Source organism: Meleagris gallopavo, chromosome 2, assembly GCF_905368555.1.
Source record: "Meleagris gallopavo chromosome 2, MGAL_WU_HG_1.1, whole genome shotgun sequence".
NCBI classification, from domain to species: domain Eukaryota; kingdom Metazoa; phylum Chordata; class Aves; order Galliformes; family Phasianidae; genus Meleagris; species Meleagris gallopavo.
Window position 1 is genome coordinate 4,095,009 of NC_139405.1, and position 26,527 is coordinate 4,121,535.

Below are 26,527 nucleotides of genomic sequence, written 5' to 3' on the forward strand. Positions count from 1 at the left end.
CTCTGGCCCGTCATCCATGCCATCACTGAAGGTGTGAAGCAGTATTGACCCCTGGGCTACACCGCTGGCCTCTAGCTGGATGCTGTGCAGCTGAACACAGCCTTTGAACACAGCAGTTCATCTGCTAACAGCCCTCTCCACCACCCGTCCATTTCATCTGCTCCTTCTCTAGCTGTGAGCATGTACGAGAGGCAGTGCCAAATGCCTTGCTGAAGTCAGTGCAATTAACACATGTTGGTCTCCCTTCACGCAAGTCCACCTCAGCCATCTTGTCATAGAATGGTATTTGGCCGGGTAAATACAATTTCCCCTTCATCTCCCAATCGCCTTCTTGTCATTCATATGTTTAGAAATCATTCCCAGCATTATTTGCTTCATCACCTTCCCAGATATTAGGCAGCATGCAGTTCCTTGTTCACCCCCCCTTCCCCTCCTTAATATAGGACTGACAAAAGGAAGCAGTGCTGTAGGAATAAAATCCTTTTCTCTAAGGAGTAACTTATTTGTAGCTCATCTACATTCATTAACGTTTGTTTCCTTGACAAGAATGAGAACAAGTCACTGAGCAGAGGCAGCCAGCTTTGGTGGGGACACAACAATGTTGCTACTGTTTTGCACATCCAAAATGTTCATTGTATACTGCAGTCACGTGGGTAGAAAAAACAGCCTTGGAAACAGTCCCACAGTTAGCAAACAGGGTTCTCTTAGTTTTCACTTACGATTTCTGTATTTCTCTCCAAATCCTTGGATAAGCAGACTTCATATCTCCACCACCCCACATGCATGCACACATACATGGTAATAGTAATTGTGATTCTCCTATCTTGTACACAAAGGGAAAGAGCTTTCTAAAAGAAAAGATTAAAAAACCAACCCAAAACCAACCACTTGTTTGAATGCGATTACTTTTTCACAGCCACCCAAATATTTCCTCCCTGATGCAGGAAAACTGTACCAAAGTTAAGCCCTTGCTGAAAATAGCGTCGATGCATTTTAAGGGAGAAGCTTTTATGGCAGCGATATGTTTTGTGGAAGCCAGAAGAAAAGTAGATTGCCTGATTGCAAAGTTAAGCTCTAAAACAGAAGAGCTTCCTATGTGCACCCAACAGCCCTCCTGTTGTGAAAGGCTGAACGCTCGGGGCCTTCTTGAACATCACACTGTAAAGTCCCACTGCCAAGGTATCTCTTGTTTCAGGCTGCCTGAGTTAGAATTCCCTGTGGCCAAATTGTGTTCCCTGTTCTGCTGATGTAAAGGCAGAACTCTGCTGCGTGTTACTGTGCTGAAAGGGAGGACAGGGTCTGTTCCATTTCTCCTCCTTGTGCTGAAGTGTGCACAGGCACAACACAGCGTGGTGTCCTATGAGTGTGCACCTCCTGACCTTCCTCAGCCACGTGCAGTGAAGTGGCTTCGTGCTGTAGCCAGCCAAGCAGCTCCTCAGGAGGCTTGTGGGGTTCTTAACATGGAGAGCGGTCTGCTCTGGCACCTTTTGTACAAACAGTTTGGGTCTGAGCCTTCCTTAAGCTCCCTGAAAAGGCACGGATGTTTCAGAGCTCATTTTCACAGATGGTGCATTTTGGTTGGAGGCTTTGGTCGAGGCACAGCCTACAAGCTTGTGGCTGGTTGTGCTTCCCTATGGAGCTTCTGTCACTGCTACTCAGCGGTCACTTGGCCGCCCTCCTGCTGCAGCTCTGGCCTCATCATATCGACTGTGGCTGGGCCAGCATGCCAGAACGGCCTTTGGAAATAAAGCAGCATCCCTCCGGACCCAGACAGGCCTTTGAAAAAAGTTTGTTTTCTCATCTCAGCTCTGAGTCCTGGACATGTTACTGAGGCTGTAACCCTGTAAGAATCCTTCCCCAGTGGCCCAGCAAATACAGAGTGGGAGGACATTTGCTCTGTGTCTTGTATCCAATTGCTTCCTTCTGGATTTTTTTTCTTTTTTGGATGTGAAGCTATTAAAACAGACGTGAGCCAGGAGTATTTTAGGGAACAGGAATTTTAGCTTAAGGATAAGCATCCGGGCTCATTTGTTCATGTCTGCATTCGTAAGAGTATTCAGGTCTATCCACAGAAGGAGGTAGGGGAACTCTAGTTCCTAGATGAGAAAATCCAGTGGTAAGGGGACACTCAGGGGAAGTAACTTGAGCAAGCAAGCTTTCTGGCTTTCACAGTTGCATCTGCAATGTGATATGCTGCAATTACTCTAGCAGCAGTATGCAACTCAGCAGGTATTAATGGATTAATTTATTAGCAGATCCTAAAAGCCTGAAGATGGGCATGGCAGCAGGTGGACACTGAGGCTCATATCTAGTATCTCCAAAGCTTCTGGAGTACTTTGCATCTATTGAATCTCTTCGCTCCCCAGACAGGGAGACTGGGATGATGATGGTGTATCAAAGCAAAAGTATCTGATCCCTTCTAAATCTCTAAACAGTGGAGGAATTTCCTCCAACCTTCTGCATTTCTTGCTTAATACCTTCAGTGTCTGTGCACAGCACTCCACATTGCATACTCCAGGGTATGCACCTTCTGCAGAGTGAATGGTGTGATAGAGCTAAGCAGGAATGCTTTCTCAGGTGTCTCAGAAGAGCCCTGGGAAGGAAATGCCATTGAAACATGCAGGAATGCAGTATATGTCTGAATTTCCAATCTGTAGAGTTCCAGTTTTGTCTCATGGCAAGACCTGGGCGATGCAGAAACTTACTCTGACTTTCCACTGTCTGGCAAAGGTACTGCAGGAAAAGGGTACTCAAGCAGACATGGGACCTCTGACTTTTGCAACTGAGGTACTGGAAACATAGTAGAGTCCTTTTAATATTCCCGGATGAGATAATTTTTCTCATACTTGAACCCTGGAGCAAAACCAGTTTGGTTTTTGGCACCAGCTCCTTGTTTTTCTTTCAGCAATTGCCAGGAGCTGAAGGAAAACTGAAGAATGGAATTACGTTGATTTTATTTCCATTGTTTTTCCTCTGCTGTTTAGCTTTACCCTCAGTTTCTTGTTGCCTGCAAGAGCTGTCTGGGAATAGCAGGAGTTGGTAACAGCATCTTCATGTTTTCTACACAGGATGCAGGGAGATAGCCTCAATTTAAATGCAGACAAAGTAGGATTTGAACTTTTGCGAGCCTTTCATGTGTAATCAGTCAAAACAGAGTTCTTCTGGCTTGCTTCAGCTGCTAGACACAAGCCAAGCCTCAAAGGACAGTTCAGGATTGCTGACTTTTCCTTCTTGCAGTACAAGCAAGCACTTCGTTTGCAGAAAGTTTTCCCTGGAGTAGAAGCATTTCCTATGTTTAAGCAGAGATTTGAGCCTTTACTTCCATAATTAAGAAGATTCCAGCTGATGCCCTGTTTTCTGCTAAGCCTGGAGTTAAATCTTCCTTAATGTGAGTTTTGAAGCTTTTCTAGTATTGTTTTCCCCAGGCTTATATGTGGTCATGTACCCTGAGGAAAGGCATTTCACAGACTCGAGGAAATGCCACGTGTCTTTGAGAAGGATGCCTGGCTGATTTGTACCCAGATGTGACAGATCAAGGACACATTTTTCTTAAGCTTTTGTACCAGATTTCAGAGTCTTTTGAGCTCCTGCACTCACAGTTAAAAGGCTGAATTCATCAACAGTGAAGTAGAAGTAGTTCATCAGTCAAAACAGTAACTCCAGAACTGTAGTTTATGGGAGGTTTGTGAAAAGGAGCAGGTAGTCCACAAAAAATTAAGGACTCTGTAGGCAACTGTAGAATGGAAAAAGTAAGTGAATAGTGGCCATTCAGCCTAATTTGGATGTAACAGTATCTCAGAAGCACTGATCAATGCTACATAAAGCATTCCATGGTTCATGTTTCTTTTTGTGGTGAAGTGGCATTGGATGAGAAAATTTGAGAGGCCGCCAGGGTTGGAGAGAAAGTTAAAGCAGCGTGCTTACTCGTGTGCTTTTTGTGATTGCAGCCTTTGCTGTGGGCAGGTGGCTTCAATGCAGGCCTAAATAGAAGGAAATTGCAGGAAAACCTCTACTATGTTGTCAGGCAGGAGAAAACTGGGAAGCTGTCATACCTGCCTCATTCGTCTGATGAGCAACCCTTGCTGTGCACCATTTAGTGGCAATGTTTTCCAAAGCCCAGCATGCTTGGAGCAAATCTGAACCAGGCACATTTGAAAGCCTGTGCTCTCTTTGCTGGTATTAGATGAGTAACAGCAGCATTTGTTGGAAACAAACATTATTTTTATTAATATTTGTAGGTTTTCCATTATTTTTCTACTTCCAGAGCTAGACATTGGCTAGCCAAGAGCTTTGGCAGAGGTCCTCTGGTTACTCTTACTGCAAGAATTCGATAGCTCAGTGCCCAGTAGCAGAGTTGATAGAAGGGAATGTTTGCTTTTATCCTGCTGAAGCACCAGTGCAAGACTTACTGGAGAACATCTCCAAGCCCTCTGGCTGCAGCCCCCCAGTAAGCTTGGCAGTGAGTTTCAGCTGGCTCCCAGGAGATCTTTCTTCAGTGGAGTGAGTATATTTAGCAAAAAATATCCCTCTGAGACCAGTGCACTATTGCATCTTTGACCTGAACAGACCTAGACAGCTTTGGTTTTCTTCTCAACATGAGGATCTCAAAGCACTGAATTGCTCCAAGAAACCTTTTCAGGAAGAAGTGGCTGAGCAACAGACTTCAGCAGGAACTGTATCTGCTATGAGGGAGGTTTTGTACTGCTGTGAATCAGCTTGCTCCAGGGCTCTTAAATAAGCCAGAGGCCCTAGACACAGCACCTGAACTGTGCTATTGCCCTATGCACACAATACATAGGTGCTTTGCACACAGTCAGCAAGCCATACTAGTTAGACATTTGCATGCAGGTGAACTAACACTGCACAGCGTGTTCCCAAGTCCAGTGCATTTGGAATTGCACCCTGCACCTATCCATGGACACCAGCTCACAGCCTTCCCAGGGCAGCTCTGCTGTGAGGACAGGCTTATATCAATGTCAGTTTGCTCTATCTTTCTATTGGTTTTCATTGCCTTCTCATTGCTTTATTGCCTGTTCTTTGTCCTGCTCTGTGCCCTTTCTGCCTGTTCCGTGGCATGGCAGGGAGATGCCATGTACACATCACCCCCTGAGCCACCTCTGGTATTCTGCACAGCTCTTATCACACTTTGAGTTCACTGACAAGGATTTGCACTCAAAGAGTTTCATTTTTTCTCCCACAAAGTACAGCTGTGATATGTATCTGGTTCAGCCAAATGAGCTTCCGGACAAAGCGCATTCCTCAGCTAGCGTTTTTTCCCCCAAGGAAACCACCCTTCACTATGTGCATGGAAGGACTTTAATCCTACTGTCCAGAGGTAATCTGAAAAAAGACAACGACCCTAATAAACAGCCTGATTTTTGTGGTGCAGAAAGTAAGAAGTGCATTAGAAAACAGCCTTTCTTTCCTCCCAGGAAACGCTTTATTTCTGCAGGACCAACCAAGCCTCATAAAGGAAAGTTGTCATCTAGATTAATTAATAGCTAATAGTTGGGCTAAGAGTGGGAGCTGGGCTTGAACCCAGGCCAGGAACATTGTTAGATAACTAAAACCAGAGCTGAAAAATGTTCACCCGCAGTGAAACTTGAGTTTTTCAGTGCAGTACCACAACAAGGGGCAGTCGGTGCTCACGCTGCTGCTGAGGTTACCCCATTTGCTTTGCCCTCATGGGACAAGCAGCATGACGTATGTTACTGTTACATTCATCAACGTGTCTTAAATAATTAGCGTGCGTTTGTTAATTTTGGGTAATTCTTAACAGCAACAGCTATTCCCGTGAGTGACCTCCAAGGAGAGGACAGGCAGATATTCCAAATAAAGCAGCCCCAAATATTTTTGGAAGCACCATCCTCAGCAAACTATAGTCAGAGGCCTGATGGCCTGTCGTCCTTCCACGTGCCTGTTCTCTTCGTGGAGGCTGGTGCTGTAACTGAGAAGCAGCGTCTGCACCTCAGGTTGAATTCAGACATTTTCCGTGCTAAAATAATTCAGTCTGTTTCATTTGCTTCCTTTTTCTGTAGATTCCTTTCCGATTGGTATATTTCATACTGACAGTTCTTACAGACATTGGCCCTGGTCATGCTAAATTCCTGACAGAAATCCAGATGGGACTTTATTGTAAACTAGCATCTGTCTCCTGCACAATTGCTGCTCGTCTGGGGTGGGGGTGATCTGGCTTTAGTTTTTTGTTATACAAAGTTAGTGTGTTTGAGGTCTTTGTGGGTTTGTGTTGTGTTTTATTTGCATTTTAGAGTAACTAAGATGGCAATACAGGTTGGCTGTCCTCTGTGGACTGTTCATATTAGTGGAAGCTGAAGAGGACCTACTGTACATGCAGCAGTGATGTGTGCACAGAGCCCCACATTAGGTTGCCCTGGCTCCTCAGGGAGAACACTATTGAAGAAAATCATCTCCTGGTCAGAACAAGATGTGTATGTCTCATCCCAAGAGCAGTTCTTACTTCAGCAAAACTTCAGTGTTTGCTTGAGACCAGTAATAGAAGCTGCAAGTGGAAGTGGCCTTGGAGACTTCTATGGCTGCAGAAATAAGCTTCCTTCTGAACCTGGAGTTCACATTACCAGTGGGACCGTGACATTTTCACCTCAGTTAAGCAGTTAGTGCCAAAATTGGCCTTCACATTCTGAAGCAATTCAAATCTTTCATTTCTTTGGACAGTCAGTCTGGTGAGACTGCTGTATGGATGTTGCACATAATGACTACATGATTAGGTCCTCTGCACACACACACACTTACAGCTTATGTCTTAATGAAATACAGCAGTACCTTTCAGAGCCAGTGGCCATTGTGCTGAAGCCATTTGCACAGGTATTGAACATAGAATCATTAAGTTTGAAAGCTACTGCTAAGTCCAACCATCAGCCCATCCCCACCATAAATGGTACATACAGGTGAAGAGAGATACCCTCCCCACACTGTTTTTGCAGCATGCTTGCCTGTCTCCAGCACAGATTTTCACAGAGTGGGCAGAGCTCACTGCAGGCTCAGGTTAGTGAGATGCCAGGACTGATAACCCCATCCTCCACTCTGGAAGTCAGAATCTCCTCTCAGATGCACTTGGGGAACAAAGCTAAATAATTGCTTAGAATTTGGGAATAATATTCAGCTCATTGGGTGATCAGTTTTTCTCTGGCTGTGAGACAAAATGATAGGAGGGCCTCAGCAGTTTGCATGGTGTCAATCACAAAATTGCAGTGCTGCTTACCACTACATTAGCAATATCCACGATGCAGCGATCTGACTTGGCTTTGACAGCTTGCAAGGCTGAGGTTTATTGAATGATTGGCAGAGGGAATTATTGTTGTTTGAAATTCTGATGTGGTTTTGTAACCTTCCTTCTTTTCCAGATTCGGTTAAACAGCAGAGGACTCATCTATTCTGTTGGTCTCTTGCTGGCATCTGTTTTTGTCACAGTATGTATATAGTCTTTTGTCCTTTATTTCCAAAAGAGTGATTTTATAGATATTTCCTTCACTTGATTCTTTTCTCACCTCCAGCTGCACTAGTGACTGCAAAAGCTATTGTGAAGGGATAGAAATGGTCATTGCTACTGTAAACTTCCCAGTACTTTAATCTGGCTTTTGACAGAAGCTATCACTGTCATAGGATGTTTCTTGTATTTATGTTTCCCCCAGAATAATCCCTGGCAGGTCCACTAGTAATCCCCAGTCATTTAGCATGCTCACATTGAATCAGATCCCTTGAAGTATGAAAAGATGCATTTTCCTGTTGAAGAGATACAGTAAATGCTGCACAGTCTGCAAGAACCTTCCAAGATACAACACAGGCCAGAACAAATTGTGCTGGGATGTGCCAACGTTTCTATTGAAAGCAGTGGCTCCTGTTCCCTGACCTGGCCAAGTCCATCATGAAAGTAGACTAGGAAAGACAAAGAGAATTGGATTAATATATCCTTCTGACATCTTCCAACTCCCCAGACCAGCTGCTATGGCAGGGAGTCCTCCATGCAGCACACCAGCACAATTCTCCTGCACAAGAGACTTTAACTGCAAGAGGTTTGTGTTGAAGCAAACTAAGCAAATTCAGGCACAGCTTTAGCTGGTTCAGCTCCAAATTGAGAGACAAAGAGGCACTGGAAGTGTTATAAATGAATAGAAGGGAATATAGCCTTTTAAAGCACTTCCAATTGAATTACCAAAGTGAAATTTGTTGCAGAAACCTAAGGCCATTGGGCCAGCAGTCAAGGGGATGCAAGTCAATATGGCTCCAAGCTCTGTGAGGGAGATGCTCAGATTTACTTTAGCAGTGGGCTTTAGCTCACTTGTTGCAGTACCTACCTTATAATTGCTTCCAGTTGATTGTATTTGGCGTGGGCGCAGTCATTTTCATGCTCCTGTAATTGACAAAGGATTTACCATTTTATTCAAACCGATCCTGCTGTGGTGGCTTACTCTATGTTTATTGTAGGTTTTCGGCGTGCACATGAACAAATGGAAACTGGATAAGAAGCTAGGGTGCGTGTGCCTTTCCCTGTATGGCATCTTCCTGTGTTTCTCCATCATGACAGAATTCAATGTTTTCACTTTTGTGAACTTGCCCATGTGCAGAGATCACTAACGCACATTGCAGACTGTCAGGAGGGACGTCCTTCTTACCTGTGCAATACAAACCACGGCTGGCATCTCCTGAATGCGGTGCACCTCCAAGTCGTGAAGTATATCCTGTCCATAGGACCTGTGCCCCATCTTGGTTTACCCTCTCCCCGACCCCCACAACCTGGAAAAATCCTGCATCGATGTGAAGATGAATTTTTTTTTTTCAACATTCATGTGATTTCTTAGCTCAGTTTTTGAACAGTGACTGGTCTCTAGATGAACTGGCTGCTAACTGGCATCAAGCCAGGCAAAACTGGTCTGCTACAATTCCTTTTTTAAGTTATTTGATGGAAGACTAATCTAATTTATGTCTTAAGACTATTGCTACAATGCAGAAGAGGGTACATCATACAGGGGCTGATTTTCGAGCAGAATTCTGGGATTTTTTTGGTTGTGTTTTTTTTGTTGTTGTTGTTGTTGTTGTTTGTTTTGGTTGTGGTTTTTTATTGCCTGAGATCAACATCCTGTGTTGCAGCTTCTCCTTCTGAGCTCTGGGTCTCCTGTAATGATCCAAAAGTCACAGGGCAGTGTAATGTGGGAATTTAATTCAAGGTACTCAACGTACGAGTGGATTGACTGCTTATTAACAGAAGACTGTCAAGGCAACAGACAGTGACTGCACTGTAAATAATGAATCCTGTACAGGTGTGATGAGGAACGGAAGGTAAACATGGATTTAAAGGATAAACACTGCTACCATTTTATTATTGATGTCGGCGTTTCATTAATAGGGTGTTTGTGGTATTTCCAAGCAATAGTTTGATTGCCAGCCCAGGAGGGCTACCAAGGAGACGTCCTGTTTTTCTGTCCTCTACACCTGGAAACGGAAGGTCAGAACTTTATTTGCTTCATCAGATTTCTTGTAGTTTTGGGGGGATTCTATAGTTCACATCTTATTTGTTCTGAGGACATCAGTACGTGTCAAAACTTTTCTAAATGAGTTACAGACACTGGTTTCTTTAAAAGGAAAGAGGCGTATTTTGCACAGACATAGTTACTGAAGTCATTGTTTGCCACTCTTTAAAGAATACACTGGACCTGGCCAGATATTTGTCTTTTTCTTAAACAGTTGAACTTCTCTGATGGCAGATCATGTGGATTCATCACACCTCCTCTGGGAGGGAAGAAGATGGAGAGAGAGATGGCACTTTTAAAATGTGTAATATCTACAACGCAGACTCGCTCACAGATCTTAAGTTATTGTGAAAATTTAGCTATTCATTGTTCCAGTATCCTTGCTAGATTTTGTATAATTCTGTATTAATACACAGGCAGATTCAACCCCTTCAGGAACACTCTCACAGCTACATTTGTTTGTATTGATACTGTGGATTCTTGCCAGCGCTGGCTGTTGTATTTACTTTAAGCACTGATCAGTTCTGATTCATTTTTTCCCCATTCTTGTATATGTTCTACTACAAGTGTGTTAATATAATACCAACTAGATGAATGTTTTTGTCTATGGTACAAGCTATGGCAAATATTGGTAATAAAGACATAGCAAACTCTAGGTTTAAAAAAAAAAAAAAAAAAACAAGAAACAAAACCATAGAACCCTCCTAAACCTTAGGAAAAAAAAAAAAACAACCTTAAAGCTAAACTAAAAAAAAATGTCCTATGCACAATGATAAATCCAGTTATCAATTTGTTTTCACTTTTTGGACATTTCTTTTTGCTTACTTTTCTTTGGAACAGAATGATGTAAATCAAAATATTTACACCCTGTGGCTTCCATTCAGCTCTGCACCTTCTTTTCTTTCTTGGTTATGCTAAATGCGTGGATCCTTTGGCAGCCATTGCACTGTGCCCATTGGAGAAGTCCATCAGAAAAAGCCATGACCTGCTGGCCTCAGCAAATAACGCATACTTGTGGATCCCTGGCAAGAAGATGGGTGGGCCCAGGGACAGAGAACAGAGCCATTGGCATGCCTGTATTGTCACTGTTAGTTCTGTAAAATAGTTGTCTTGCTACCTGTTGAGCCATGCAGCCTGTTGTTGGAGCAGTCTTCTCATAAGTGTGCCCACGTTAGGAAGCCCATTGTACCTTCTTGTTGCTTTTTTTTTTTTTTTGTGGTCGTTTCTTTCCTTCTTTGTTAATGAGATTAATAATAACCACTAAAATGCCTAAAATACTTCCTTAAATCCAACAACGTTAGCAACGATGTGGCACATTTCAGTAAAGTCCACCCCACGAATACACAGCTATACTCCTTGTAGCAAGATGCAGTTGTTTGGAAGCAGAGTGTTTTCCTTGCTGACAGAAGGAACAGATTTGGGGGAAAACAAAACAAAAGTTCCACGTCAGGGCCTATAGGGCCTCTTATTACTTCTATTTTGAGTATTTATACTGCTGCTCCAATGGAGCCAGTTGGATCTATTTCTACGAAATAGCTGTTACCTATCCCACGGCACAGAAACCGCAGGAGTATTTTTTTAGGAGCCTTTCCTACTGGTGTGCATTAAATACTGTAGCGTATCATAGCTTTGTGTTGCGTGTGAAACCTGACATTTGTTTTGAGGCTTGTGCATTGCGCAGGAATATTCTGCGAGCTGTTTGCTCTGAGCAGAAGCAGAAGGTATGTTGGACTGCCAGTATCTGTGCTATATACGACGTGAGAAGCACTTCCTATGCTGATAGTTCCATGAGATGCGCTTACGATTTGCAACCAGATCAACCAGTGCAGACCTGGTTTGGAACAGAAAAGACCAACTGAATGTTTTTTGTCTCCACAATGGAGAGCCTGTCAAGTTAGCTTGTGGAAAAGTCCCCAAAGCAAAAACTTAAGCAGTTTTTTTAGCATCCACCCAGAACTCAGACAGTTGTACTGACGTGTAGGGTGTGTTAATAGCTTTACTTGATGGAGCAGAGGGGCTCTTTCCCTCCCAAGATGCAGGCTGTGTGGGGGAAGCTGCCGCTCGGCCTTGCCTTCATGCTGAGCAAGGCCACAGGCCAACAGCAGCACAGAGCGCCTCAGTGACTCTCCCCACATGGGGCAGGGAGGTTATGGGGTTCCTGGCAGCAGTGCCGTGGGCTTGGGGCACTGGGCTCAGATGTGGTTCGGAACACAGCAGTGATTCAGATTCACTTTTTGCTCTTCCGAAAGCAAGGGTCAGCTTTAAGCTTGAGGCCGCTCTGGTCTTGGAACCGGTCAGGTGTTTCTGGTTCCGTTCCTGGCAGTTTCAGGCAATCCTTAATGAATGTTTCAAAGGGAGATGAAAGAGCCTTTTCCTCAGCTTGCTCCAACCTGATTTTGTCCCAGCTGGTGTTAAAATGTGACCCCTGGCGAGCATCAGCTCTGCTCAGCTTGATGGTGCCTTCCTTCCACGGTGTTTCAAAGGTAGAATGACACATGGGGAGGTCTTAAGGCACGCTGCAAAAACTGCTTTTGTCCCTACCAAAGCTGAATTATTATCATTTTTTTTCTTTTTTGACACACTGCACTTTTTGGTAGATTGTTACTGCTGTAGGAACACCAATCTGAAGTGTGTGCATGAGAAGAGATTTTCACTGATGTAATTGGTGTTTCGTTTTGGGTTTTTTTTCCCCTCTGTGTTTACACTTGTCTGCCTTGTTTTCAGCTTCCTGTCCACAGCTACATCATTGAAATTAATTAGCATGCTTTGGATTTGTGATGTTTGTGCCTGTGAAAACGAACGCTCATCCTTAACATTCAGATGCATGACTGGCTTTTTGTTTTATCTTAAATCAAGAACAAAGAATCTAGTTTTAGAACGGCAACATTCAGTAGCTGGAGCAACCTGAGGGTAACATTTACTGTTCTGCTGTCAGACAAGCAATTTTTATATGATCTTTCCAAATAACCATATTAATGCTTATAAGACACAGTGTAGACTGAATATTGTTGGATAGCTTTTGAGAGAATGGTAACTTTCTGCTGACTGACAAATGTTTCTTATTTAATTTTTTTTTTTTTTTTTTTTTTTTTTTTTTTTTTAAAGCCCTGATAGCTTTCAATTAAGCTTGCTGAGATGCAGAAGTGTCAGGTCTATCTGTTTCAAAGTTTTAGTACTGGAAATTTAAAGCTGTTTAAATATGGACTTTAAAACTCAATCTCAACTGCTTAGCTGGATTTAAAACTGCTCTGTATTCATGGCACTGCACTTGGTCAGCAACCAATGTAGGTTGTGTTAAAACAGAGTTAAGCCCAGGGACGTCTGCCCATGTTATGTTTTGTACAAATTTAACCACGTCGGTTCAAAGCCCTGATTTTAAGGAACGTATGCACAAGACCTCAGCCACTTTTCTTCAAATTAGAGAAGGAGTGAGTGTCCCAAGTATAATGCAAGCCTTAAAGTAAGATTGAATGAAAACTGACCTCTACTGAAAGTAACAACAAAACTCCAATGATTTATTTCAGGGTCAATATACATATTCACAGCAGTAAGTCCTGAAAAGGACTGTTGTTCCGTGTCTTTGTAAAGATGAATGAACTCTTTATTTTCTTTTTGGAATAGATGAATGAATACCTATTAATGGCTAGACACCTCTAAGGAGATTTATGTGAATATTCTGTTCATAGCAAGCCTTTAACGGCCTCTCATGTGAAGCATATTTTGTAGGTGCATCAACTTCCACCCAGCCTGCTCTGACTTGTTGGACTGAATCTCCAGAATCCTTATCAGGTGTGGGCAAATCCATGCCTTATGGAAAAGTTTTCTTTATTCACAGGAAAGCAATCAGGGAAAATAATAGCAATTTCTTTCATTGCACACCAGCAGATAAAATTTGGTTTTAAAATCTATAGTTCACCACCCTGAATAAGCCTGAGATCGTGACCAAGTTGTCAAAGCTAAATATCTCTGGTGAAGGAACAAGACATAGAGGGAACACTTAAGGGAACTGGGATTGTTTTGTCTGGAGGAGGGTGAGAGGAGATCTCATCACTCTTATAACTACCTGAAAGGAGGTTGTAGAGGGCTCACTTCTCAGGTGACAACTGGTAGGACATGAGGAAGCAGACTCAGCTTATGCCTGTTGAGATTTAGATTAGAGACCATGCAAAAGGTGGTAAGGAACAGGCTGCTCAGGGAGGTGGAGTCACCATCCTTGGAAGGGTGTAAGAGATGAGTGGACATGGTGCTTAGGTACGTGGTTTAGCTGCAGACTTGTTAACATCAGGTTGGATCTGATCATCTTGTCTGTGTCTTTTCCAACCTAAATGATTCTGTGAAATGGTTGTGGTTTAACCCAGCAAGCAGCTAAACACCACACAGCCTCTGGCTCCCTGCCTCCCAGTGAGATGGCCAGATTCCAGCCAGTCCCTGAGCAGTGGCTGCCCCCAACCAGCTCTTAGCTTTATAGACTTTTCACACGATGCCATATGGTGTGGAATATCCCTTTGGCCAGTTTAGGTCAGCTGTCCTGGTTCTGTCCCATCCCAGTTTCTTGTGCCCTCCAGCCTCTTTGCTGACAGGACAGTACTGAAAAACTGAAATATCTGTGGCTCTGTACTGCTCTGCTCAGCAACAAGTAAACCTCAGTGTGTTACCAGGATTGTTTTTCTCCTAAAACCAAATCAGCACCATAACAGGCACTATGAAGAAAATCTACTCTGTCCCAGCTGAAACCAGGACAGAAACTAGGGCAGAAGCATCTAATTTCAGGGAAGCCTCTTAAAAAGCACAACTTGTGTAAAGCTCCAGATTTTGTAATGTATTTATATAGTTAAATTTATTGTGGTATATTTTAAGTAATTTTTATTTTACTTTTTCTAATAGCCTTGCAGAACAAGTTTTAATACTTCCACACTGAAATAATCTGACGGACATCCTGTCAATGATTCATTCATCAGGTAGTGTTTAAATGGTGCCAGAAATCGGCGTAGGAATTTTATATCAACAGTTTCACATCAACTTTTTTCTTGCTAGTTGCAGGAAACAAAGCCTAATGGTGCATGCCTGAACCTATGAGGACAGTGGTAGCTGATTATGGATTAATTCAGATATCGAGCTTTTGCCTTTGAGGTTTCCCATCAGCACGTCTGGTAGATAAGGCAGGCAGCTTGGCTTCCCAGCAAAGTGATTCCCACTGCTGGATGTTTCATTAATCTGATCTCATGCTATAATGAAAGAAGGGGCCTGCTGGTACCCCCCTTTGTCACTGAAATACCAGAGACCTGCTTAACTCGAAACTCATACTTTGTGCAGAAGTCTGTGTATTGCAAGATAAGCACATGCTGAAGTGTTTTAATGCAAAGTTCATTTTAATGAATCCAGTTCTTTGGCAACACCATTAAGTGCTCAGTAAAAGCAGCACTTACTCAGAGTGAAGGCTCTCATCAGGAGCAGCTGCAGCAAAATGTTCCCATTTGAAGAGGCAGGTGAAATTGTGTGTGATTAACGAGCAGATAACTCTGATGAGGAGGACCTGTATCAAACGTGCCTTGGATTAAAATAAAGGAGGTGACTTTGAAAAGTCTGTAAAACTTTTATAAACTGTTCGCTAGCAGGCTGCTACTGAGAAGGTTTTTATTACTGATGCAGTTTAGGAAAATAGATCTGGGGGCACAAAGACTGTGGTTGCCTCTAGGGTCATATGTGAACAGAATTGTGCTATTGACTGCTCTTGAGCCAGCACTCGAAATTAAGTTGGAAACTGTGTTGCAAAAACATGATTTATATCCTGACTTTGAGTCCTGCTCAAAGTCAAAATAACAGGTGTTTGTTTAAGGAGAGCAGTTATTTGGGTGGGAACATCTGTCTGGGACCAAGACCCTGTGGATGGGAGGACTTGTGATAGAGATGAGATGCACAGATACTGTATAGACGTTGGGAGGTGGGATGAAGTCTTTTCCAAAGGTAAACAATCCCGTATACCCAACAGCCTGCTAGTTTGCTTAGCATTTTGTTTTGCTCCTTTTGTTACAAGGATTCAGGTCTTTGCTTCCTGTCTCAAAAGTTGAAACCCTCTGCCTTTGAAGCTGATCCCTGTCCTCCCTCCCTAACACAAAATTTGTACCCTGGGCTAATAGAAATAGGTTGCAGTTTTTGACCTGGTAAATTGATGGGAGAAAATGCAAAGAGATCTTTGTGTGGCATGTTGATCTCAAACCACCAGGCTGCAAGACAGAGTAAGCCTTTGGTCTGTCCTGAAAATGCCCCACGCCACCAAAATAGCCACATAATGGGGCAGGGGAAGACTTTTAATAGGATGTCTTTTAAAAGGCTCTTCAAAGGGCATTGTGTGTGTGAGGATATTGTATATCTTCAGTGCCCTCGTTACTTACTTGCTTGTAAATATACTGTACTCATCCTGTCAGCTGCAAAAATGAATGAAATGGATACAGCCCTGTTCGATTTTTGTTATGAAGTGAAACTCATCATGCACTAAACATAATTGATCTGAGTAGGTAGTTGTATGTAGGTCGCTCTGAAAGTAATGCTTCCTATTTATTCCCATGGAAACTATAACAGATACAAAGAGTACGATAGCACTGTTTGATAGAGCACATTCTCAGCTACAAAATGCTATTTTTCAACATTGTCACCATTAGCTGTGCATTTTCACCAGTGATAAACAAGAGCCTGTAGGCCACACTCATAAAAATCTGCACCAGTGGAAGTGACCACTGTTGCTGTCACCACTGCTGAAATGCACCACCCACCCCTATCTGTGCTCACAGCTACTGCTTGGCTGCCATCAACGTTCAGGAAGCGTTGATGAATGTCAGTGGTGCCATTTTTTCCACATGGAGGAATTCAGTGACACCTTGGCTTCATCCATGCTTCCATGCCAGACGCTGCTCTGTCAGGCTGCCCCTCTGCTGCCATCTGTCACAGGGCAACAAAATGTAATGGGGCATTGGTGGGAAGGTTCAACCTCTACTGCCATCCCACCTACATCTGCCTCTGACATCATGGGACAGCACAACGAAATAGGAGGCATTACTTTCAGAGCAGCCCTCATAGACATGAGCTGGGTGTGTTTTATGGAGCCAAGTGACAGTAAACTGTCTCTGTTAAGAGAATCAGTCATAAGTTCATATAATTTTTATTGGTGGGTTTGGGGCCTCTTTTTTTCTTAATGTATAAACATAGATCTCCATTCAACCAGCAAATATATATATATATACTATACCTAATATGTTTACCATTGCTAAAATGAAGCCCTGTGGACACTGTCTGCCATTTCTGTGGGAATAAAGCCCTATCGTGGCAACTGCTAAGACCAAATGATACTCATACATATCTATTTATAAGTACAAGAGATGATTAGTGTTTTGAGTTGTCTCCACGTTGTATTAGCAAGGTATTGCTAATGGTGTACAGCAGTTGTACGTCTATAAGTCAGCAGGTCAAAAGCTTGACCAGCCTATAGCTCTGCATTCAGACATATTTCCAATTGTGATTATTTTTAGCCATTTGAAGTTCCAGTTGCATATTCTGAATGTAAGGATAGGTATAAAAAAAATAATTTAAAAAGAAGAGATATTGAGGAGGTCAGGAAATTCTGCACTGAGGTATTTATGCATTTTATTTATTTATTTATCTTTCGGTAAGAGTTGAGCCTCTGGTTCAATAATGTGTTTCCCTGTGTTGGCAAAATTAGTAAAAATTAGTAAAAAATTAGTAAAATTAGTAAAACTCCTATTTCAGTCCTCACCTAAAGCTAAAGCAAGGATCTCCCTCTTGAAACCCTCCAGTCAGATGAGCCCAGCACTCACCAGTGTGACACGGCCTTGTTTCTGCTCTAATGTTTTGCTTTCAGGTAGGTCAGTTGATCTCAATCGTAGAAAAATATATCAGGTATCATTGCCTTCTGTGTGAATTACAGTAGGGTTCAGTGCTGGGAAATAAAAGAGCAACGGTAGAGTCATTTTTGGTGGTATCTCCTAACGACTTATGGATTTCCTAGATTAGAAAATAAACATTTAGAAGATAAAGGTTTGATTGCATGAAGTATTGCATAAGTCTTTCATATATATTCATGTCATTGTCAAGATTTGCATGAAATGAACTTCCACATGTTGTCAAGGATAAGTCTGAGTTCCTCTTGGATTTTCAGGAAGAATTCCTTTTCTTTCAGTAATTCTTACTGGTGAGTCAAAACGTCTGAGTGTAACATATCTTTGTTTCATTTTTGTATTATGAAATTACACCATGCTTAGGACAAATGAGCAAGTACAGAACTTGAGCTACTGCTGACTACAGTGAATTCTTGACAGAAGCCAAAGCAGGGAGTTTGTGGGACTTGGTTCTTAAGGGCTTTTCTACATGCACAGCAAGCAAAGGACACAAAGCACGAATCTGTATTTATACAGCACAGGTGGAGAGCAAGTGTGAATGAGAGTGCTGTGGCATCACAGAAAGCTGGTTAGTGGGGATACTGGCAAGCTTTGCAGAGGTCATAGGTAGAATCACTAAGGTTGGAAGAGACCACTGAGATCATCTAATCCAACCATCAGCCCCTCAAGGCTGCATTTATGTGGGACTCTGCGTGAATACTGCTTATCTTTACAACTCCTGTCCTCCTGATGAAAGGTGTTTCTTCCCCGTGAGAAACACAGCACCCTCTTATCAGGGGGAAGGGAAGAGAGACATGAGGAATAAAGTCCCTCGCTCAGTACTTACTTCACAAGTGTGCATTTTATCTTTTCCATTAACGCTTGAGTGAACTTGCCAGTAAGAGCCTACGTGCCTGATAGAGGGAACACGTTTTGCTTCTTTTTTCCTTGAGGAATAGTTTCATTTCATTGCCTCTCCTTGTAAAGTTGGGAGCCATTACCAGGCCCCTAATGCAGATAGTATTTGCAAAAGATGGTCAATGGAATAATAAATTATCCTCACATTGAATGTTTGGAGACTGAAACCAAAGTAGGAAGATGTTTCAGGCTATTTTTTTTTGTTTGGTTTGGGTTTTTGGGTGGTTTTTTGTTGTTGTTTGTTTGTTTTTTTGCTACTGTCTGCCAAAGTTGCGTGCTGCCTGGAATCCCTGGGTGTGATTTGGCAGTGGTTTGGTGTTAGTGTGGCCACCAGAGCAGGAGAACAGGCCTGGTGCTTCTCTTCAGTCCGTGGGCTGGCTGGGGGAGAGGTTATCTCATAGCCCAGCAGTTGGACATTCAAGATCCAGTAGCTGCCTGGGGCTCTTATGGAAAACTTATCACTGTACCATGATTAAAGTCTTAGACCTCTGAATGCAGTCCCTACGTGGGCTTGTACTAACTGTGATGAAACCATACCGATCTTGTTGAATTGCGTGCATGAGTTTTCTACTTCATGGTGTGGTCAGGCTGCAGGAGGCACAGCAAAACAAGTCAGTAAAACAAGCACCTTCTGTTCGACTCAGGATCAAACAGCGTTTCCTGAGTGCAAAGACTGTGTGATGCTTCAATCCATAAGGAAGAAGATGTAGGTGGAACCAAGCACAAATGCACATAATGCATCATGTTCATTGACAGCCAGCCAGAAAAAAAATAATCAGTGGTTTATGGTAATACAATTCTATTCAAAATAGCTTTTTTATTAAGTCGGCTTAGAAATGTTAAAATGGTGGAGCCACAGACAAAATATTTGTTACCTTTTGAAATGAGTTACAATGGTTTTGTCATACTTGTACAAGTATTATAAGGTCAGTCTTTCTGTATGTTTGTTTTACAGCTTGTTGTAGAATAGTATTTTATGCATAGCTGTTCCACTTGCCTGTGTAAGTTACAAATTCAACAGAAATTAAAGCATGCATTTTTCTCTGTTTGCTGGTAACCTATGAGATTAGAAACTTGTACTTCTGTGTTTTTAATGTGTTATACTATAAACAAAATTCACAGCACTATTGTCTATGGAATATCAAAAAGTTTTATTAGAATGAATTACTTTCAGTGTTTTGTCATTTGATTTAATAATGTGTCCGACATCTACACTAAGACAATATAATGTTTATCAATAAAAATATCCTCTCTTTGTACTAAGTTAACACTTCAGGACATGCTTGGACATAGGCATGGCACACCCCTGTGGGTCACAGTACCAGCCATTTGTTCATCTCTGCCATAGCTGTGAGAATCCTTTGTACCACTCTTTCAGCATGAGCACTGAGATAGAGTGGGAATGAAGGAAGAAGGAAAGAGAGTTTTTATACCTTGTATTTCCTCCACTGCTTAACGTGCTTTTGCTGTAAAGGTGCATGCACTGTAGTAGCTCCTGTAAATGCTGGCTGGCTCACCTGGACTGCACATGTCAGAATCTGTATAGAAACATGAAGGGAATTGAATTTGCTATTAGATAATGAGCCAAATTCTGCTCTTTTACAGCAGTAAAGATCTGAAATTACTGCACTGAAGTAAGTTAATTTTTTCTAGACATAGGGTAGCATGAGTTAACTGCTGCTCTCCCAGCTGGAAGACCGCTCAACGGCAGACAGCTGAGTTACAAGCTCCAGTCCTCTGAAATCATTCCTGAACTAATATTTTCAGTATTGGAATATTGGAATAATAATAAGGAGGTGCTATGTAAGAGCTTCTAATACAGTTTCCATCAGAGAAAGCTGCAGAAAACCTATGGAGGGGGCTGGTTAGAAGGCAAACCTCTAGAGCAGTAAAATACTTGGGCCGTCTTGATGCTCTGTGCCTGCAGGCTATGTTTCCCTGTGAAATCTGAGCCTGTGCTGTGACAGGATTCTCACTGTTTCTGCCAAAGGTGATAAGGAGGCAGAAGCAGTGGGAGTCTTTACCCGGCCTCCCTCCCTTTCCTTTTTCTCTGAAAGAAGGGTTGAGATGCGTGAGTGGAAAAGCATGCAAGTGGGACCGGCAGCCTCAACTAAAGTACCTTTGCTTTGTCTTTGTAACAGCCACTGCCAAAATGACATCTTTATTCTCAAGTAGCCACCACATCCACCACAAGAAGCAGAAGGGATTATTTATGTACTTACATGCAGCTATTTCCAGGTGCAGAGAAGACATGTTTGATGCTGTACCTGTCCATGAGTAAAGGGATGAGGTACAGCCTTTGATGTTAATGTAAAAACTGTCTTCCATTGGTGCAAACCCAGCAGTTGTCTTACTTACTTTCTGTCTGCTGGCAACCCAAACAGTATGTTGGAATTCATAAGGATGCTGTATCACTTTAGAGACTTCCCCACAACAAGTTTTCTGGTTCAAAGATAATCTTGCTTTCTGTCACAATTTGAAGCTGTTCCTATAGGCTGTTGGACTCCAAAGATATTCTCAGTCCCAACTCCATGCCAGAGTGAAATGCCAAATATGTTTTGATTTTGATTTTGGGTTTGTTTGTTTGTTTGTTTGTTTTGGCCTTGTGTTCACTTCACTTTAGAAAAATGCTATGTGATTTACGGCTTGGACAGTTAGAAAGTGGTTGAGGAGGGGGGCAGTCCAAGGTACCAGGACTTCCATCTAATGTTAGCAGAATTGAAGCATTTGCCTCCCTTTCTGTTCATCTATGAAATGAAGGAGAGCTTGAAGACATCTCTCCACACAGTGTTTTCAGCCTTGTGGTGGCTGCAGCTTCCCAGGACTCAGTGGGTTGGCTAGTGAGACTTCCCACCTGAGGCTTCTCCCTGTCCTCGAATAAGATGCCTGGACTTGCTACCCACACCCTAGAAAACAGGTGCTTCATGGTTAGACTATTCAGTGCCCAAATCCTTTACTAGCAGCCTTGAAACTGCAGCTCCTAATCCCTGGTCCTGGGAGGTCAGCACAAACAGGAACTCCTACCGTGTTATTTTTCCTGGAAAGCTCCTGAAGAACAGACAAGACCTACAGCTATGCCTCTCAAAGGTAAATATGCAGACACAGGACTTGGGACAAACTGCAGGTATGTTTTTTGTGTGTTTGCTTTTCCTCCACGCTGCAACGGTAATCAGACCTCTTAGCACAGCTGAACATCTGCTCACTTCCCCTCCAGCTGTTTTAAGTGGGCTGCAGCTCATAGCAAGAAAAGAGGCACATCTTCAACTTCTGGCTGCCAGGAATAAACAGCGCTTTATAAGTGGTGTGAGCTGTCTTTGCGGTGCCAAGCAAATCACTAGAGAAGAGTAGGGTGGGATAAACAAGAACAATTAACTAGTACAGCCTGGGGACAGCAGGTGCAGTGAAACCACATCAAACCAGAGCAGTTGCTTACTGTAATTGTTCGCACAAGATTTCGCAAGGGAGCCTTTAAAGACCGAATTAATAAAATTGTGGCATAATTAATGTATCAGCTGCAGTGGAGATGGCTGAAGTAACATTTTAAAATGAACTCTACTGTTGATTTTGCATGTGTGAACTTAAATCAACACCCTCCTGCCTGAAATTTGCATTGACTGCAATATGAGCCTGGATTTAAGAGTTACTTTTTCTTACGCTGCAGATCAGTACCATCTAGGGCATGCAGACTTACCATCAGGAATGGGACTCAACCTTAGTGACAGAGCTTGCTGGATTGAATATTAATAACCAGTTCATCACGTATGTGTTAGGACTATTGGGATACGCTCATTTTCAATAACCCACTTCCAATTTTCCAGAGTGTGCTCTCTGTCATATACTAATGAATAGTTTTGTCTCAGTGGGAAAATAATGAGTTTCTATATACCTCATGTCCTCTGTAAATCCACTTAATAGCTTTCATCTGTGTGACACAGCTGGGATTATCAATGGTCTCTAATCTTGAGCTACTCAAGGACTGTGCTGTGGCTGTAATTACAGCAGTGATACATTTGGACAGATTAAAGTATTAAATCTAGAAGGCCAGATCTTGGTATCCTTACTCACAAAGCTACTTACTCATCTTATTCCATTCTTCCCATTCAAATCAGTCTACCAGTGGACTACAGATGTGATTTAGCTGCAAATGTCTTAAAGCCCTGGGCTAGGTGCAGCTCTGCCTTCCCTCCTGGCTATCACTGCTCTCTCTGGGCTTAAAAATAAGCTCCAGATCTAAGTAGGTAGCAATCTGTTTAACTTGATGGAGAGGTCTATGGCTAGAACTGCTTAGGAACTTGGTCTCGTATGCGTTGCGTTTTAGGCATGATCCAGTCTTTTTGATTCCTACTATATGACTTTAGGACATTTAACCTTTCTGAGGAATGGTGACAATATTTGGTGGTGCTTTATCTGTGTTAAGCTCTGTATTAGGTTCTCTTACTTTTCACAGATGAACTTGCTCCCCTCTAGAGAAGAATGAGGGCTCTAACTCCAGTCAGCCTGAGGACATCTTTCAAACTGTAGGGCTATACCCCAGCTTCTGCAGCAGGCAGCTTTTACAAGCAACTCCAAACTGAAGGCAAAATACTTGACTATAAATTCAGAGCATGTTGGGAAACATTAATACTTCCACTAATAAAGACAAGAGCTTTCAACACAGCTTCAGGCAATTTTTCCCTTCTCAAATAATGGTGCTCTAGTCGCTATCCAAGCAAAGGGAGGGCCTGATTCTCCTCCAGACTTGCTGTATTCTGGCTGCCAAGAAGTGATAAAACAGATGCCTGTTGCCACCTGAGAACAGCATTGCCTACAGGCACAAAAAAGTATGCACGTAGGCATGCTGTAGCAGTGCGAGTCTCAGGAAGCAATAGATTAATAGTGGTAATTAAGAAGCTGAAATTAAATTAATGCATTTTTGTTGGGGCTAGTTAAACAGTGCACTGGTACAACATCCTGCAAAAGTGACAGAAAACGAGTTGGTCACAGTTCTCCCCAGTGACGTTTTCTCATAAATTGTTATTGTAGACATCACTTCTCATTGCAACTGGAAAGCTGAAACACCGTTGACTTTACTGAGGAAACAATTTCATGGCCAGACTATAAATGCTGTTTTTCACCCCCTCTTTTCTTCTCCAGTAGTGAATATAAAGATGAAGGATGAATCTCAATCATTACCTTCTTGCAAGTTAAGACAGTCTCAGAAGAAGGACTGGAAATACCAGTATCCATTTCTGGTTAACAACGAGAGTGTGTTCCCTTTTGCCAGCACCTCTATCACCATAATGAAGGTCGAGACTAGTTTTCTCTATAGCTAATGAGAACTTTAAAACTGATGTCCAAACTAGAATCAGCTCAAGTTGCTATATTTCAGCAGTGTGTCTGCAACAGTCTCAGCAGTTCAGAGTTCAGGTGGAGCAAGGAGACAGTTTCCTAAACACAGATCCTCTTCCCTGCTACCCACGTGGTGTCTAGGCAACAGTAGTGTAATTAGAATATGGCTCTGGCTCTTCCCAAATTTCTTGGGATTAATCACAGCTAGTGTCTGGCAGCCACTGTCTCTCTGGACATCCTTGCTTTCATGTCACTCTGGCTTGAGTTGTAGAGTGAGGAATAGTTTTTGGCAAATATGTAGCGGGAGTGAGCTTTCATTGGCAGCCAGAGGCTCATTATGTCCCTTCCCTGCTCCCTGATCCAACAGGGCTGCTGGCAGGGCCAGGTGTGGAGCCCTGGCACTTCCCAGCACAGGATGAGAGAGGGCTGCTTGCATCAGTCCTTCCAGAAGGCATAACATGTGCAGTGTGGGTTGTGGGAGCTTTCTGAGAAATTCAGAGTGCTGGTCCATGCGCTCTTTAAAAGCTGTTGTGTCAAAGTGCTCTCAAGTCTCTGTACTGTTACACATTTTATCTGAATACCTGGGTTTTCAACCCACTTAAACAGAAGGTAAAAAGTAAGCATTACAGAGTTGGAAGTGCAGTTATGCAGTATATGCAGTATTTGCACTTACTCATTTCCTGGCTGTCAAGGAGAAGCTTGAAGACAAACTGGCTGTCGGATCTCTCATCAGAACTCCATGATGGAAATTTGTCCTGATGCGGGGGAGTGTTGAAAAGCTGTTGGCCAGATCTCCCTTAATGGGATAATGCTGAGAAATGAACTTGAGTGCACAGTGCCATCAAATAATAAAAAAGTAATTTCCTCTCATGGACATAGTGACTAACAGTCATAAACAACTCAATTCCAGTCCTTTGCTGTCAACCTTAAAGAAGACAAAAAGGAGTGAGGAATCAAAGAGTGGCTCTGCCATGAGTGCAGAAAATAGAAGGTAGACATTCCTCTCATTCCATGTCGGAAAGGCCATATGAAGAAACAGAAACAACCCTTTATATAATTTTTCCAGACTGAGCATTCTCTCACTTACGTAGCCTTTAGCTCAAGAAGTACAAGACCACTGTAGCCTCTCTTCTTTCCTGCAAAGCTCATGGCCCTGTGGCAGCTCCTAGGACAGGGGCCAGGGGATACACAGTCTCAACACAGAAACACTGGCCACCATGAGAGAAGCCAGCTGAATTGTTGCTCCTTGCTGGAATTGCCTGGGTGTGACTGCAGATAAGCGAACATTAACCTTTGGTATCTACTCAAAACACTGGAGATGCTGGTAACACTGCTTTGCTCTGTAATTGTGATTTTTGTTTTTGCAGAGCTAAAGCACACGGTACCCAGGCTCTGTCAAAACCAAATCCTACGAGGAAGCTACCAAAAACTTGCAGGGGTACATGGTGCAGCAGGAAGGCTAAGTGCTACTTCTTGTTCAGGCTTGTTGAGTCCTCCAGGGCATTGTAGCAGTGCTCGAGGCGTTCAGCTTACATGTTGGTTCTGCTAAAGCAGAGATGTTTCAGTAACTCTCAGGGTGGCTCACAGAAGGCAGATCAGCTTTTGCAACTTGCCAGCAGGATTGCTTCAGCTGTCTCCAGTTCACCTCACAAGTTTCACACCACTCTGTCAAAAGACAGCTAGTGATTGCATCAATAAAAGCTGCTGGTGGTTGTCTCTGTGAGCCTGCCTGGGCTCTTCCAACATCTGAGGATTAGTGCCCATTTTCATGGTCATAGAATCACTAAGGTTAGTAAGAACACTAAGATCATCAAGTCCAACCATCAGTCCATGTCTGTTACTGCTCTAGATCACACCACTCAGTGTGACATCTACCCTTTTCTTGAACACCTTCAGGGATGGCAACCCCACCACTCCTTGGGCAGCTGTGGCAGTGCAGAATCACTTCTGGAGAAGGAATCGTTCCTCACAGCCAACCCGAACCTCCCCTGGCACAACGTGAGGCCATCCCTTCTCGTCCTACGGCCGTTCCCTGGGAGCAGAGGCCGACCCCGCCTCACACAGCCTCCTTTCAGGTCGTTGCAGGGAGCCACGAGGTCTCCCCTGAGCCTCCTCTTCTCCAGACCCAACAGCCCCGGTTCCCTCAGCCGTTTCCCATCACACTGGTGCTCCAGACCCCTCACAGCTCTGCTGCCCTTCTCAGGACATGCTCCAGGCCCTCAGTGTCTTTCTTGCAGTGAGGGCCCAGCACTGAGCTGCAGCCTCACCAGTGCCAGTGCGGAGGGACGGTCACCTCCTGCGGCATCAGGACTGCCGTGCCTCCCCACGTCTCCCCACTGCTGTGAGGCTGTGTCAGCCGCTCTCCACAACACGGCTGCTGGCATTTCAACCACTGCTCCATTTATGGAGAACTAACGGCTGCCTAACTGGAATTGAAACCTCGCTCTCCTCGTTTTGTTACCGAAACACTTCCAAGGACTCGAATGGTTCTGTGAGGTACAGCGCCTAGAACGGCACTGAGCATCTCGCGAGGTGCCCGCTACCATTCAAGGCGGATCAGCACCACAATCCTCCCAGCCAGGCGCCTCCCGACCCCCGAAGGCAGAGCGCGGCGCCGCGCAGGCGCCGTGCCGTGGGGAGCGGCCGCGGGCCTCGGGAAGAGGCGGCACAGGGGCGCGGCTCCTCCCCGTGCCCCAGCCCGGCCGGCCGCGGGCTGCCGCCGCCGGTTGCGCTCGCTGCGGGCCGGCCGCGCGAGGTAAGGGGGGGCCGGGCGGGGGAGGCCCGTCGGCCGGAGGGCGGCCTGCGGGGGGCTGTTGCCCCGCAAAGGGAGGCGGGGGCCGCGCTCCGCCGGCAACGCCGTGGAGGCTCCGCGGGGCCTGGCGGGCG

General features: G+C 43.7%; 2 protein-coding genes across 4 annotated transcripts in view; both read left to right on the forward strand.

Annotated features, from left to right (window-relative positions):
• The window catches only part of SLC24A3 (solute carrier family 24 member 3), a 141,895-nt gene extending 122,314 nt beyond the window's left edge, over positions 1–19,581 (forward strand). The window contains exons 17-18 of the mRNA XM_085218718.1: positions 7,383–7,448; positions 8,464–19,581. Coding sequence (XP_085074844.1) covers positions 7,383–7,448; positions 8,464–8,613 — 216 coding nt within the window. The 3' untranslated portion in view covers positions 8,614–19,581. The remainder of the gene's footprint in view (positions 1–7,382; positions 7,449–8,463) is intronic.
• A 6,669-nt stretch (positions 19,582–26,250) lies between these two features.
• RIN2 (Ras and Rab interactor 2) overlaps positions 26,251–26,527 on the forward strand; it is a 59,293-nt gene continuing 59,016 nt past the window's right edge. For 2 of the 3 annotated variants that reach the window (XM_085218674.1, XM_085218675.1), the window contains exon 1: positions 26,251–26,396. The gene's annotated coding sequence lies outside the window, so the exon portion shown is untranslated. The remainder of the gene's footprint in view (positions 26,397–26,527) is intronic. The other variant, XM_085218676.1, reaches the window with a different exon arrangement.